The 15,388-nt window shown below is 42.5% G+C and overlaps 1 protein-coding gene across 1 annotated transcript in view; it reads right to left on the reverse strand.

Moving 5' to 3' along the window:
- Window positions 1-15,388, reverse strand: part of AQR (aquarius intron-binding spliceosomal factor) — a 156,582-nt gene that overhangs the window by 112,342 nt on the left and 28,852 nt on the right. Inside the window, exons 7-13 of the mRNA XM_068253903.1 lie at window positions 14,215-14,283; window positions 12,910-13,010; window positions 10,365-10,441; window positions 8,567-8,631; window positions 7,081-7,197; window positions 6,892-7,005; window positions 5,301-5,404 (exon numbers count right to left, since the gene is read on the reverse strand). Of these exons, the coding sequence (XP_068110004.1) occupies window positions 5,301-5,404; window positions 6,892-7,005; window positions 7,081-7,197; window positions 8,567-8,631; window positions 10,365-10,441; window positions 12,910-13,010; window positions 14,215-14,283 (647 nt within the window). The remainder of the gene's footprint in view (window positions 1-5,300; window positions 5,405-6,891; window positions 7,006-7,080; window positions 7,198-8,566; window positions 8,632-10,364; window positions 10,442-12,909; window positions 13,011-14,214; window positions 14,284-15,388) is intronic.

The raw sequence follows: 15,388 nt of genomic DNA on the forward strand, positions 1-15,388 counted from the left end.
TCAACCACTTGTTTTTAGTAACAGAAAAAGTAATATATGTGTATATGTGAGTGTGGGTGTGTGTATATGTGAGTGTGTGTGTGTGTATATGTGAGTGTGTGTGTGTGCATGTGAGTGTGGGTGTGTGCATGTGAGTGTGGGTGTGTGTATGTGAGTGTGAGTGTGTGTGTGTGTATGTGAGTGTGTGTGTGTGAGTGTGTGAGTGTGTGAGTGTGTGTGTGTGTGTGCGTGTGTGCGTGTGTGTGTGCGCGTGTGTGTGTGTGCGCGCGCGTATCTAGCTATCTATCTATATATCTACAGTGGTTTGCAAAAGTATTCAGCCACCTTGAAGTTTTCCACATTTTGTCATGTTACTGCCACAAACATGAATCAATTTTATTGAAATTCCACATGAAAGACCAATACAAAGTGCTGTACACATGAGAAGTGGAACGAAACTCATACAGGATTTCAAACATTTTTTTTTTACAAATCAATAACTGCAAAGTGGGGTGTGCGCAATTATTCAGCCCCTTTGGTCTGAGTGCAGTCAGTTGCCCATAGACATTGCCTGATGAGTGCTAATGACTAAATAGAGTGCACTTGTGTGTAATATAATGTCAGTACAAATACAGCTGCTCTGTGATAGCCTCAGAGGTTGTCTAAGAGAATATTGGGAGCAACAACACCATGAAGTCCAAAGAACACACCAGACAGGTCAGGGATAAAGTTATCGAAAAATGTAAACCAGGCTTAGGCTACAGAAAGATTTCCAAAGCCTTGAACATCCCACGGAGCACTGTTTAAGCGATCATTCAGAAATGGAAGGAGTATGGCACAACTGTAAACCTAAAAAGACAAGGCCATCTACCTAAACTCACAGCCCGAACAAGGAGAACGCTGATCAAAAATGCAGTCAAGAGGCCCATGGGGACTCTGGACGAGCTGCAGAGATCTACAGCTCAGGTGGGAGACTCTGTCCATAGGGCAACTATTAGTCATGCACTGCACAAAGTTGGCCTTTATGGAAGAGTGGCAAAAAGAAAGCCATTGTTAACAGAAAAGCATAAGAAGTCCCGTTTGCAGTTTGCACAAGCCATGTGGGGGACACAGCAAACGTGGAAGAAGGTGCTCTGGTCATATGAGACCAAAATGGAATCTTTGGCCAAAATGCAAAACGCTATGTGTGGCGGAAAACTAACACTGCACATCACTCTGAACACACCATCCCCACTGTCAAATATGGTGGTGGCAGCATCATGCTCTGGGGGTGCTTCTCTTTAGGGACAGGGAAGCTGGTCAGAGTTGATGGGAAGATGGGTGGAGCCAAATACAGGGCAATCTTGGAAAAAAACCTCTTGGAGACTGCAAAAGACTTGAGACTGGGGCAGAGGTTCACCTTCCAGCAGGACAACGACCCTAAACATAAAGCCAGGGCAACAATGGAATGGTTTAAAAAACATATCCATGTGTTAGAATGTCCCAGTCAAAGTCCAGATCTAAATCCAATCGAGAATCTGTGGCAAGATCTGAAAACTGCTGTTCACAAACGCTGTCCATCTAATCGGACTGAGCTGGAGCTGTTTTGCAAAGAATGGGCAGGATTTCAGTCTCTAGATGTGCAAAGCTGGTAGAGACACTCTCTAAAAGACTGGCAGCTGTAATTGCAGCAAAAGGTGGTTCTACAAAGTATTGACTCAGGGGGCTGAATAATTATGCACACCCCACTTTGCAGTTATTTATTTGTAAAAAAAAATGTTTGGAATCATGTATGATTTTCACTCCACTTCTCATGTGTACGCACCACTTTGTATTGGTTTTTTATGCGGAATTCCAATAAAATGTATTCATGATTGTTGCAGTAATATGACAAAATGTGGAAAACTTCAAGGGGGCCGGATACTTTTGCAAGTGTGTGTGTGTGTGTGTGTGTGTGTGTGTGTGTGTGTGTCACACACACACACACATATAAATGACACACATGACATACTGTTCAGCAATGCATCAAATTATCAATGCAGTGTTGCACTAAACAACAGCATGCCTGTTTTGCAGCCACTCTTTAGTATATAGAATTACACATAAGACACGGTCTTATATTAATTTTTGCTCCAAAATATGTGCTAGGGATTATTTTCAGAGGGCGTCTTATTTTTGGGGGAAACACTGGTAGTTTTCCTATACAAAATGTATATACTGCATGCCATGCTGAAACACAAGCAGCATGCACAGAGCTTGTGGTTTGCAGATATTGGCTCTCACTAACAAGAAATTGATTCTGCTGATCATGTGGGTAAGAGTCTATTGCTGGATCCGCACCATACAATTTTTTCGGCAGATTTACCTACAGAAATCAGTCAGAAATAGCTCAAAAAAATCATTCGATTCTCAGATCGGACATACTGGAAATAATCGATCGGCCAGGTAAATTTGCAGACAAATTGTATTGTGTGGATCCAGCATATTTCTTGCAGGCAGGGAACTCTGTCAGGCTCCCCAGAGCTATGATAGGATAAGCTGTGTGTCCTAGGAAAAGGTGAAGAGGTGAAGTGCTGCTGATGCTTATCACGGCAGATCAGGAGGGCTGGCTCCAACAAAAACACAAATTGCCCCTGACACATATACAGGACTGTAGAACTCGCATTATACTGCTGCTCTCCTGTATCCAGGCTTTGTATTGAGCTGACTTGCTGGTGTCATGTGGGCTGCTGCTAGGGCTTACATTCGGGAAATGTCTTATATTTCAAGCATGCTAGGAATTCCTGCTAGGGCTTATTCCCAGGGGATGTCGTACTTTAGGGGAAACACGGTATTGCGCTTTGCCCTGGTTGGGGAGATCTCCTGGAGATCCTGGCACCCAGTGGTGAGTGTCTTCCCCTCCCCAACTGAACACAAAACTCCTGTGTCAGAAGTAGCAGTATGAACAGAATGTTTTGTTATAGTCACAATAAGATCATTTTACACAGATGCAAGCACCAGTGAGAAGTGGCCTGTGACAGTTTTTATTTATTCTCATGGGTAAGCAGCAGAGAAGGAAGATCTGTGAATAAACCTGTGTGGTATAAGTGAGGCTAGGTTCACTGTGGGGTGATGTGTTACGGAGGCATTAGTCACATTACTCTGCTTTTATGTTCTGTGCTATGCAACCATATAGATAGATCCCGCCATTATTGGTGAATGGGTTAAAAGCGTGGCATAAAAAGTTCCCACACAGAGACAGAAATTCACACCACTGCTACACAGTATCAAATGTTCCACTTAGAGACCGCTGTGGGCTCAATTACACTCCTCAGTGTGGCTGCTATGCCTCCAGTGGATAAAGTGAGTCACTGCAATTAACCAGTATCAATGCAGCAGAAGAAACTGCATCAGTGGACAGTATGCAATTACAGAAAGCAGTGCATATTGTCATACAGAGATATATTATAATATATCTGCTTATATACACAAAGTATAGTATACAATCCATGTGCTACTACCCACGGATAAATTGTTAATGACAAATATAATTATTTTAGTGAGAAGTTTTCTAGGTAATGTAAAAAAATTAGGACGTTATTTGCGAACCCCGCCCCCCCCCCCCCCCCCCCTTCTCACCAAGAAAAAAACATAAAAAAAATCTAGCCAGCAACACCCCCCTCCCTCCCCAACAACCTCCCTAAAATACACCCACTCCCCCAACTAATAAGACCATATACTGTATAGAGCGCTCTAAAAAATTGAAAGATGTCAGCACTAAAAAACTAGGGGAATGACTGAAAAATGTACTCACAATATTATTCAAGTATAAAGTATTCTTAACAATTACAGTATATATGCATCAAGAGGTACATATGTGATAATATTGCCCAAGTCAGGGGGTACCTTCATAAAGAGGCACATGGTGTTAGAATATTGAGAAATACTGCTCTATGGCAACAAGGTCCCATGTATGCTGTGTGAGCTGCTGTATAATAGAAAATCTCTTCACTTATACAGCCTCTAGCAGAGCCCCCGAGGCATGCTTCTATTCTATAGGATGAAGCTAAAGGCTCCTTAGACGAATTGAAGCTATGTCCTCCCTCCTTAAAGGTTAAACAGATTTGGTTTCAGATCACTCACCTCTTTTAGACACATTAACATAGGAAGATGACCTTCTGCCATAAAATGTTCGGCATTCAAACCACTTTGACTGGCACTATTCTGGGATGAAATAATTAGCTTCCCTGATGCTACACAAGTGAAAGGGAACAAATAACCCACCTGAAGGTGGCAATGCATGGCTCAGTTCTTAAATGTAACCCAGGGTGAGAGTTATATGGAGGCTGCCATATTTATTTCTTTTTAAATAATACCAGTTGCCTGGCAGTCCTAATGATCACGTGTCTCTAATACTTTTAGCCATAGACCCTGAACAAGCATGCAGCTGATCAGGTACTTTTCTGGATTAGCCATATGCTTGTTCCGGGGATTTGACTCAGACACTAATTATGCCAGAAGATCAACAGGGCTGCCGGGCAACTGGCATTGTTTACAAGGAAATAAATATGGCCGGCCTCCATATCCCTCTCACCTCGGGTTCCCATTAAAGTGTACCTCTGGGGAAAATAAAAAACAAAGAGATACGCTAATGAAGAAAAGTTAGAATACCCCAGCACACTGTATGTAGTGATGCTCATATCTACTGAACTTATGGAGAAGCATGTGATTGGTTTGATCAGCTGACAGATTTGCATAGCTCTGATTTGCTGTCATTACATCCTACTTTAGCACATGGTCATGACTAACTAATCAGAGACTTACATATCTATCTCACCTGACCAAAACTGATCACATGCTTGTCCATTAGTTCTCCTAGACATGACCATCAATAACTGTATGTAGTAGGACTCACTGGACCCCAACTGTTTGGGACATTGCAGGAAACAAATCAACTCCATTAAAATGCATTCTTTAGCAATAAAGCAAACATCCCAAATACAGGAAGTATGGAAAAACATACAAGGCAAGCAGATTACACTATAGTAGTACAAGAGAAGTGGACCACTTCAAGCAAAATGTTACATATTTCTGGTAATCATTATAGGCAATGGCCATTTCCACAGTTGCCTCTTTCCTTCTAGGGTCCACAGGACATCAGGCTGCACTCCAGGAGAAGTGATACAACTAACTACCATATATATTATATATGAAACGTATCCCTAGATCTGTGATTAGGGGTGCCCAGGTCATGTGTAAAATAAAGTGTTGAATGTTAAACATATGAGTGCAAGATACAAGATTACCCAAAAAATGTAATTTATGATTAGACTATGTACAGTAAAATTCTTGTAATAACTTACCTCAGAGGCCCAAAAAATTTCACCAGGGACTCTCGGGTGTCCACAGATGCCACATTGGAGAGAGCAAAGTTGTAAAGTTCTGGGAAGTGTGCAAATGCTGCCCTCTACAGGAGACAGATGGAAAAGCAAGTCAAACCAATTCACGGTACAACAGCAATATGAATGCAATGGAGTATATGATTTTAATATCTTTAAAGCAGTCCAGCACCACCCACCATAATTAAATAGGCACTATTACTATTACACTTAGTAGCTCTGGCTTTTGCATTCTTTGTCCCTCATCTGAAGCTGCAGAAGACATTGTCACAGTGACGTCACTATTAACAATAGCAACAACGTCACTATTGACTCATTAAGCACTTTTCAAATGAATTTTACTGGGAGACAGCTCCGGTTACAAAAACATACTTTACTAAGCAGACAAATCAGGGTGACAATCAAGCCAAGAAAGGAACCCAACTGAGATTCAATCACGAAAACTAAATCTTCATCACTTCCAGGGAAGATAACTTTGGCTGTCAATATAAACCTCTAATGCAACACCAATACAGGTCTCTGCAAGCCAGCTGTTAAAGAGAACCCAAGGTGGGCAGATGGGACACATAGGCATGTTCTCTGCCTCATGACATGTCTCTGTGCCCCTCCCCCACGGGCCGCGCTACGACCCCCAAGATTGGTGACATCATTTGTCGCCATCTCAGAGGTAAACACAGGGGAGGGATTACCTGTTCAAAAACGCCTGCCAGGGGCGTTCCTTCAGGGTCTCCAGAGCTGTCATAGGGCAGCTCTCTCTCCTTGTCTGCGCCCCCCCTGCTCCCCCGCCTACCTGCATGCTGTGAACGAGTGCCAGTCTGTCATTCCTTCATTGTGATGCAGAGGTCGTGAAAGTGGGCCAATGCAGCCCACAGACATGGTGGAGAGCAGCAGTTTTTGCAGCTACCTGATCCGCTCAGCCCCCCGGATCAGGTAGCCTTCGGGCTCTATTTAAGTCCAAGTAAAACAAATAAAGAGACCACACCAGCTCAAATGATGATGTAGTTTATTTAAACCAAAGTACCAGCCATTTAAACTTCTGCATATCACACATATAAAGTGTGCTTCATCGCAGACAGTATGTCAATGCTTTGCAGGTGTGAAACATAAATGGAAGTTCTTTGCACCCAATAGTAAAATGGACCTGAACTCATGCACAAGACACCAGGAAAATACAGAGTAATCCACCCTGTTTGTGTTTAGAGAGAAGAGCCCCTCAGGTGCAAGTAATCGCAATTGTAATTTGAGCTCTCAGCTGTGTCAGCACAGAAATCTCTGCAGCCTCAGCTAATTTGTAAACACAGGATGTTACCCCTTTTTTTGCTTCAATGAAAGCAGTAAGTAGACACACGGCAGATTTATTGTAACTGTAACAAAGATTTTTTTTTCTTTAAAGGTTGTTATGCTGTTGCTTATCTTTTAGAGCAGAAAGGAAGTTCTGAGTTCAGCTCTGCTTTAAATAAACAACATCTTCTAAGTGATCTGGTGTGATTAGTGATATTTCTTTATCAGGAATCCCAAGTGATCAGGATTCTATTTGCCTATCAGTTCCGCTTACCTGCAGAGAAGTAATGCGATCATAATGAATGGTGGTCATCTCATTTTCAGTAAGTGCATTCCCAGTCTGGTCATTTATTTCAAAGCCCGTGTAGAACTTTAACATGTCCAGGAGCTACAAAGACAATTATCAGTGAATGTATACTTTCCAATTCTATAGCATCTTCTCTCTGACAGTTACACAACATACCTGAGAAAATAAATGCCCTTCTTGCTCTCTCTTGCACAAGTTAGATAAATAACAATGGACCACAATATGAGAATCATCCAGCACTGTATTAAACCATCGACGGGTGGGAAGTAAAGCCTGAGTGAGGAAAGTAGAGTTGCATTAAGAATAAATACAGTGAAAGTTATTTCACAAAACAGTTCAAGAAGCAGTAATGTTGAGTATCACATGGCAATGAGCAGATTAGGCCCGCCGACAGGCAGCCGGATCCCCCTCCCTCCCCGCAGAGTCGAGAGCGGGCGATAACGGTGGAGACTGAAAACTCACCTGATCACCGTCCAGTGTTGCGTCTTCATGGCAACACATGACATGACGCCGGGACGAGCCAGCATGCAATACACTGGCACGCCAATGTCATTTGATGCCCTGTTGCCATGGAGACGCGACGGTGATCAGGTGAGTTTTCAGTCTCCCCTGTTATCGCTTGCGACTCTGCAGGGAGGGAGGGGGAAGGAGGAGAATTTTAAGAATGTGGCCCGCAGCACGCGGCCCGGGCCACTCAGTTTGCTCAGCTCTGCAGTAGAGTATTGGTTATCCGCCACTGATGTGGATCAGCTGATGATGGATAAGAGTGCTTTCTGGTTGCTTGGGGTTCAATGTTAAAAATAAGCCAAACTAATACAGTACTATAAAGTAACCACTCTATATGCATACCCTGAACATTTACTATAGTAAATCTTAAAATACGGTAATTGAAAGTATTTTAACCTTGGGAGAGCAATGGTAGCCAGTTTTTAAGCACAGCAGAGCCCACATACAGTCTAAGAAGTAGGCCTTCAGAACTGTGAGCACAGCTGGAGATTTGTGCTGGTTGGTTGAGTTCCGCATAACCAGGTCTCTACTATAACAGGAATAGATTCCCATTCTGTAGTATTCCCATCAATCCGCAGCAAAGCAGGATTTTTCCTTTATCTGATGCAAAGCACAGAAAATCACCTCAACTCTAGTTCTAAGCTCACCAGGAAATCTAATTCATATATGAGCAGTGAACAGCTCCGGATGAAATCCGAATGAGATTCATTCAGATTTTATTCAGATAATTAGTGCACCTGATTGGGGGTTAAATTTACCCAGAAGCTGTCTTCTTTAATCCGTCCCATGTCCTGTCTCATGTGCGTTCCAAGCGGCGTCACCTGACTACTACACTTCATCCTTCAACCCAGAAGGAGGAAGCGCGGTAGTCACATGAATGCGGTGTGAGTAGCGATGTGGGACAGATTAAAGAAGATGGAGGCGAGGTATATTAACCCCCCCAAACCCGCCCCATCAGGTGCACTAATTATCTGGATGAAATCCGAATGAAACTCATTTGGATTTCATCCGGAGTTCATCACTGCATATGAGCTGTGTGAGCTGCTTTCTCTGTAAAGACATGGTCCAGACAGTCTATACAATTTAACATGAATTTATCATATTATGCGCAGTCTATTTAATGATAAAAAGTTACCTCTAAGTCGATCATAAGTTCTATAAGACGCTCACAATAGTTGATTTTTTCCACAGAGACAGGACCTGTCGAACACAAATCCCATGCTGGTTTAAGACAAATACACATTAGTACGGTTCACATTTTATCAGTTAACTCAGGTCTGTCGTATGGTGGTTTTTCAGGCCACATGAGGACTCTAGCGCTTTCATTTTTATAAGGCTCCCCCAGCCATTAAAAGTACACTTGCTTTCGTAATACAGTATTCAGTTTGGCTTTTTAACCCATTAGCCGATTTAAACAATTTTTTTGTTTGAATACTGCTGTGCAATGTTAACCTCTGCCAGCAAATCTTGTTTAGCTGCCGAGTGCAGTCAAACGAGGAGGTGGCAGGGAGCAGTTATATTGATCTCTTCCGGAAAGCTTCTTCTCTTCCTACCCTGGCGACTCTGAACTTTAGACAGGTCTTCTGGGTCCCGATCACATGATATGAGGTGGTCGGGATCCAGCATTACAGTGCCACCTGGTGATGGGTGAGACTCTTCCGTCACTGCTTTTCCACCCCCGGGTGGCACTGCAACAATGACATGATCTCCTGGATCCTGATTACGCCATATCATGTGATCAGAACCAAGAAGACATGTCGGGGTTACACTGCCGCTGCGGTGGAGGAGAGAAGAAGCCGATCCAGCAGACAGGTAACTATAAAAATTCCCTGCTGCCCACTCTGCAAGGCTGGGAAAGGCACACTACACAAGTGGCAGCAAAAATTTGGCACTGCAGCCAAATCAAGTTTTACTTTATTTGTCTGCCAAAGGGCTAAAACATACTTTCCTGAGCACTTTCTAGTGAATCATTTGAAAGTTAAAATATGCTAATGATGCAGGTCGGGTTCGGATACCCGTTTTGATTTTAATCAGGTTGCGGGGTGGGTGCGGGTTGTGAGTCGGGTGTGGGAAGCGGGGCTGCGAATCTGAAAAATTAGACCCATGCAGGCCTCTTACTGTAAACTATTAAAAAGAGCCCACCTGGATTCCTGTCTACAAGTGCCTGCAGTGGGCATGTGAGCATCAGAATTGTACCATGAAGAAATGGAGAAAGGAGGCCTAGTCTGATGAAACAGGTTTTCTATTGTTTATGTGGAATTTTTATCTGTAGAATGCGCAAGTAAAACTTGCCTGATTTATGGAGGCCCCATCTAACATGTTACAAGGCTGAAAAGGATCTGATGCTAGCATCCTATTGCCAGATACCAGACACCTTCATCTTGTGGAGTCTGTGACTCAATGAATCAGTTTTTTTTGTTTCATGAAGGGGAACTAAACAATATTACGCAAGTGGTTATAATTCTTTGGCTGATGTGTGAATAAACACTTTATTTCACTTAGCACAGAACATTGTTGTGCACTAATCAGACACATCCTGTCACAGTTAACTACTTGCTTACACCTCCTCACATAGTTCACATCTGCTCCGAGCACAAGCGTGCTGCAGACTAATGGTGGCCATACACGATACAATGATAACGTTCGATGTTCCCGTTTATTCGATCTAAATGATCGAAGCGAATGAAAGTAGAAAACATTTTTTTTTTCGATCAAGAAATTCGAACGATTATCCCTTTTTTCGAGAAAAATCTGATCGGACAGGCTGGAAAAATCTTTATATTCGATCTAACGGAATAATCGAACTAAATTATCTACGGTAATCGAAAAAAATGATAAAATGGTACCATGTATGTATTATGAGAAACGTAGAATATAAGGGAGCACAGTTATATTTCATACACAACAACGTGTTAAAAAGTTCTGGCACTTACCTGTGACTGGAATAGATGTGAGCACAGATAGGAACTTTTGTATAAGCTGCCACAGAAATCTCCTTTCCTGCATGGCCCTGCAAAATTCCACAGTAACAATGATGGCATCAGTACACATTGCACAAAAAACCCCTACAAAAACTAGACGACTTAAAGCTTAAAGGGAACCTGAAGTGAAATTTAAACTTATGATAATGCAACATGGGTGAAGAGGCACCCAGGAAGAATACAACTCTGTTAAAAGCACAATAGAAGTGAAAAAAAACTGTTGAAGAAAAAAAAAACGACTAAGGGCCTGTTTCCACTACACACAGATTGGATGCAGAATGGATGCAGAAAAACAAACTCCAATGAATGCCTATGGGAAAATTTGCATAAGAAAAATTGCGTTTAGTGGGAACAGGCCCATAGGCATTCATTGGAGTAAATTTTTCTGCATCCAATCTGCATGTAGTGGAAACAGGACCTCACAGAACTGTCAAGGCAACTCGGGATGACATGGTCTGTTCTCCATGACAGTTCTGTTGGTCATTTTTTTATTTTCAACAGTCATATTTTTTGCCATCGCAGTAAGATGAACTCCAGTGAAAATAATGTAATAAAAAAAAAGTGCTTTATTTTTACAATAATTATATATAAATGATTTAGTCAGTGTTTGCCCGTTGTAAAATATTTTAAATCCCCCGATTTACATTCTGACATTTTCACTGTTGGCAGGTAATGTAGCTGCTGCATGCTTTTTTGGCAGTTGGAAACAGCAGTAAACATCTATTTCCCACAATGCAACAAGGTTCACAGACAGGAAACTGCCAGGAGTACCACGGTCATCGGAATTTCTTGTGGAAGGGGTTTCACCACAATATCAGTCATACAGCTCCCCCTGATGGTCTGATTGTGAAAAGGAATAGATTTCTCATGTAAAAGGGGGTATCAGCTACTGATTGGGATAAAGTTTAATTCTTGGTCGGAGTTTCTCTTTAACAATATTTATGATCTTATAACTATTTTTATATGTTCAGATTTGGTATGTTTATTATTTATTCAACTTTATGTTTTTTTAACAATTTTATATATTTGATACACATGTAGATATGATAATTCCTTTGTATACATTTGCTCAAGTCCTCAGATCGTCTCATTGACTTGTAGGCCCCTGAGGAAGTGGGTAAGTGCCCACAAAACAAGTTGCCTGTGCCTGAAAACTTCACTTGCGGATCATGTAAATGGCTTTATACAAAGTGCAGTGGTGCTTTCTGCATAGTCTTTTAAACTTAGCAATACAGTACTCATGCCTGACGATTTCTGCAGTTATGGAAAATTTGCTGACATTTTTTAAAGTATACTTCTGAGTGTTGTTTGTATACTTTCTGAGCTCTTGTAATTATCTTTCTAGACATTTTTTTTAGAAAAATGCAGTCGCTGCTTTTCTTACCAGTTACCGAATCTGCTGGATTTTATAGTTCTGCTGTGGGCGATTGGTTTTTGTCCCAAGCATTGTTGAAATTTGCAGCACAGTCAACTTTTTTGCCACAGAAAATGTCAGCACGTCGTTTCACCTCATCCTATGTGGGAATATTTGGTGTTTGTGCAGGGATGCTGGGAGCTGCCATTGTTCCTGTGGGGCATGCAATGCGTTTCCTCTCCTCCCCTACTTTGTTTGAAAATTGGTTTTGAAACAGAACTCATCACACAGTGTGTACCCTCTGATCGATACGTAAATTAAAATGGTACTTTCCTCATAGCTTTATCTTAAAGGCTACTCGATGTGACCTGTGACATGAGATTGAAATGTGTATGTGCAGTGCCTAGCACACAAATAACTATGCCATGTGCTTTTTTTTCTTTTTGTGCCTGAAAGTGTTAAAAATAAATGGTAAACCATAATTTTTTTCAGAATGGCAATCATCGGGTGATTGTGAACCGTTAATGGCAGCTATACGGCGCAATCACTGGTAGTGGAAATTGAAGGTTGTGCGATTGCAGCGTGATTACGGTTGCAATTGCGTTTCCTAGTGGAAAAGGGCCCTTACTTCCCCACCCGGCTACTTTTTCATGCCATCCGGCTGAAAAAAAATTCTGGGGTGAACACTGCCGTGTTGTCACTCAAAACGTTTTAGTTTGCCAGAAGTGTTTCATAGCTAGAGCGCATTCCTTACAAAAAACTATTCAGTATTTACAGTGGACATGGCATGCCCCACCAATTTAATACCTTCAATTTTATTTCTAGTCAGCGCAGTGTTTGGTGTTTAGAACAGTATACGTAACCATGTTTATCTCATAAAGTCACATGTTCAGGTACGCTTTAACTAGTTAATGTCAGCACATTGGCGGCACCCACGGGTGTACTCTGATCATCAGTTAATACAAAATGATTATTTGAAAACGTCTGTATTGCACTTAAAAGTGCAAAAACTGGCCGTTTTAAAGCATTTATTTTGCATTAAATAGTTCAAGTCGTCTGGGGAAAAAAATAAAAAAAAGGGGAGGTGCATAAAATAAAAAAAGAAGCAGCATTATCCTGATATGTTTATATTAATGAACATACAGTTCTCGAGGCTTTGGGTCCATCTTATCATCAGTCTTTTTAATGAGGTTCCAGAATTTCCTTAGCTTTTGCGTTTTCTTTAATTCATGTTCCAGACGAGCCTATAATGGAAATAAACATGTAGCTGTAGCATTCCGCCAAATACATGCAAAAATTCCAGTAATAGCCGCTGCCAGCATTATCAGATACTCCAAATAGAAAATACCGTATTTTTCGGAATATAAGACGCACTTTTTCTTCCCCAAAACTGGGGGGAAAAAGTGGGTGCGTCTTATATTCCAAAGGTACGGTATTTTCGCCCCATAACATACTTACCGGATCCTGCCGCCGCGATCCTAGCCTCCTTCGTCTGGCCGCCGTCATCCAATGTCGCAGCAGCCGCCATCAGAGGGTCCAGCAATCCCATCCAGTATCCCCGACTGATCACCGCTCTTTAAGTGTCCAAGTCGCCGGCTCCTCTTCACTGCAGTCATGCTTGTATGCAGGCTCGCGGTGATTACGCGCTGCCGGGGCCGCCTTCCTCCATAGTTACGGCGTCCTCTTCTTAGATACAGTGCCCCCTTCTGTGTGACGAGCGGCGCATGTGCGCCGGGGTCACGCATGACGTCAGGCGCACGTGCGCCGCTCGTCACGCAGGGGCACTGTATCTAAGAGGACGCTGTAACTATGGAGGAAGGCGGCCCCGGCAGCGCGTAATCACCGCGTGATCACCCCGAGGCTGCATACAAGCATGACTGCAGCGAAGAGGATCCGGCAACCTGGACACTTAAAGAGCGGGGATACTGGATGGGATTGCTGGACCCTCTGATGACACCTAATGGGACCCTCAGATGACGGCTGCTGAGACTCTCGGGTGATGACAGGCAGATGGAGGAGGGGAGGATCGCGGCGACAGGATCAGGTGAGATGCAGCAGGGGTGTAGTGTAGTGTTGTTTGGGTTGGCTGAAGGGGTTACTTAGTGAAGTGTAGTGTAGTTTGGGTTGGCTGCAGGTGTTAGTGAGGGAAGTGTAGTATACTGTAGTGTAGTGTAGTGTAGTTGTAGTAGGGGTTAGTGAAGTAATGTGTAGTTGATGGGGGCAGCAGGGGTGAAGTGTAGTGTAGCAGGTGTTAGTATAGATGGGCAGTGTAGCTTAGATAAAGACAGTTTTGGGGGAATTAGAGGTCCATAAGAAGCCCCTGCACCATAGACGCACCTAGGTTTAGTTTATTTATTTTTTCCTGATTTTTGCCCTCTAAATCTAGGTGCGTCTTATATGCCGGAGCGTCTTATATTCCGAAAAATACGGTACTTTATTCCTACTTACCGGCTGTAAACAACTCCACATTGGCAGTGATATGAGCTGCTGGATTTGTCCGCGAATTAAATCAACTTCCTGCAAAAATATATACCGTAGCTCAAATTCAGACATTTCAGAGCATTTTGCATTGAAAATTCAAGAACCAGATGCAATATAATAAAATAAGGCAGAAAAAAATAAATCACTCTTTATTATGAACAGTCAATCAAAGAATACTAACATATTATGCAGCTCTGCTCACAGCATGGGAGGAGGTCAGCTGATTACAGCCGGGTGCTCATCAAAGCTAGTCAGGTCTAGCACCCGGCTAAATGAGCCTGGGGAGAACACTGGACTATAAAAGCTCATTAGTAGAATATCAAATGACATTTGAATAAATGGTATAAACTGCCTTCTCTCACAAAGCAGGTGGAGCCAATGAACCCGACTCCACTCAGGGTGTCCGCACTGGGACATGATGATGGTCCCTCTCCTTGGTTAAAATAACAGGCCACCACAATGACTAATATCATGTGGGGTCTGTGTAGACCCCTCCTACAATGGTGTGTGGAGGGTAAGCACAGTTGGGGTAAAGTGATGCCCAGGTTGAATAAAACCAAGTAAAAAAAAAAAAATAGAATTGAGAAAAGTTTAGGTGGCTTACCTCAATGATGACAGTCTTGTTCCAAACAATAAAAATTTTATTAGCACGGGCAAAGCGTTTCGCAGGTCAGAGCCTGCTTCCTTAGGCCAGGAACAGACAGCTGATAGCATACTCCTATGCATACTTCCTAGGAGGAGTATGCTATCGGCTGTGTATACTCTGACACAGTTACTGGCTTGAGGAAGTGGGCTCTGACCTGCGAAACGCGTTGCCCGTTCTAATAAGATTCTTATTGTCTGTAACAAGACTGTCATCATTGAGGTAAGCCACATCACCTTTTTTTTTTACTGTTTTTAACTTAGTTTTATCCAACCTGGGTGCTTATTTACCCCAATTGTACTACACCACACTGGTCCCTCAACTCCAGACCCAGTTAGCAATTGCCAGTCTACCACAGGTTCCCCACTCCTGTGATACTAGATCAAAATAAGACTTGGAGATGGCACACAAAATGACTTGGCAATACATTTGTATTGGTACCGTTACCTCCGATACAAGCTTATTGCTGAGCCATATGTGTGCCATCTCCAAGCTTGT

The sequence above is a fragment of the Hyperolius riggenbachi genome, chromosome 9 (assembly GCF_040937935.1).
Source record: "Hyperolius riggenbachi isolate aHypRig1 chromosome 9, aHypRig1.pri, whole genome shotgun sequence".
Taxonomy (NCBI): domain Eukaryota; kingdom Metazoa; phylum Chordata; class Amphibia; order Anura; family Hyperoliidae; genus Hyperolius; species Hyperolius riggenbachi.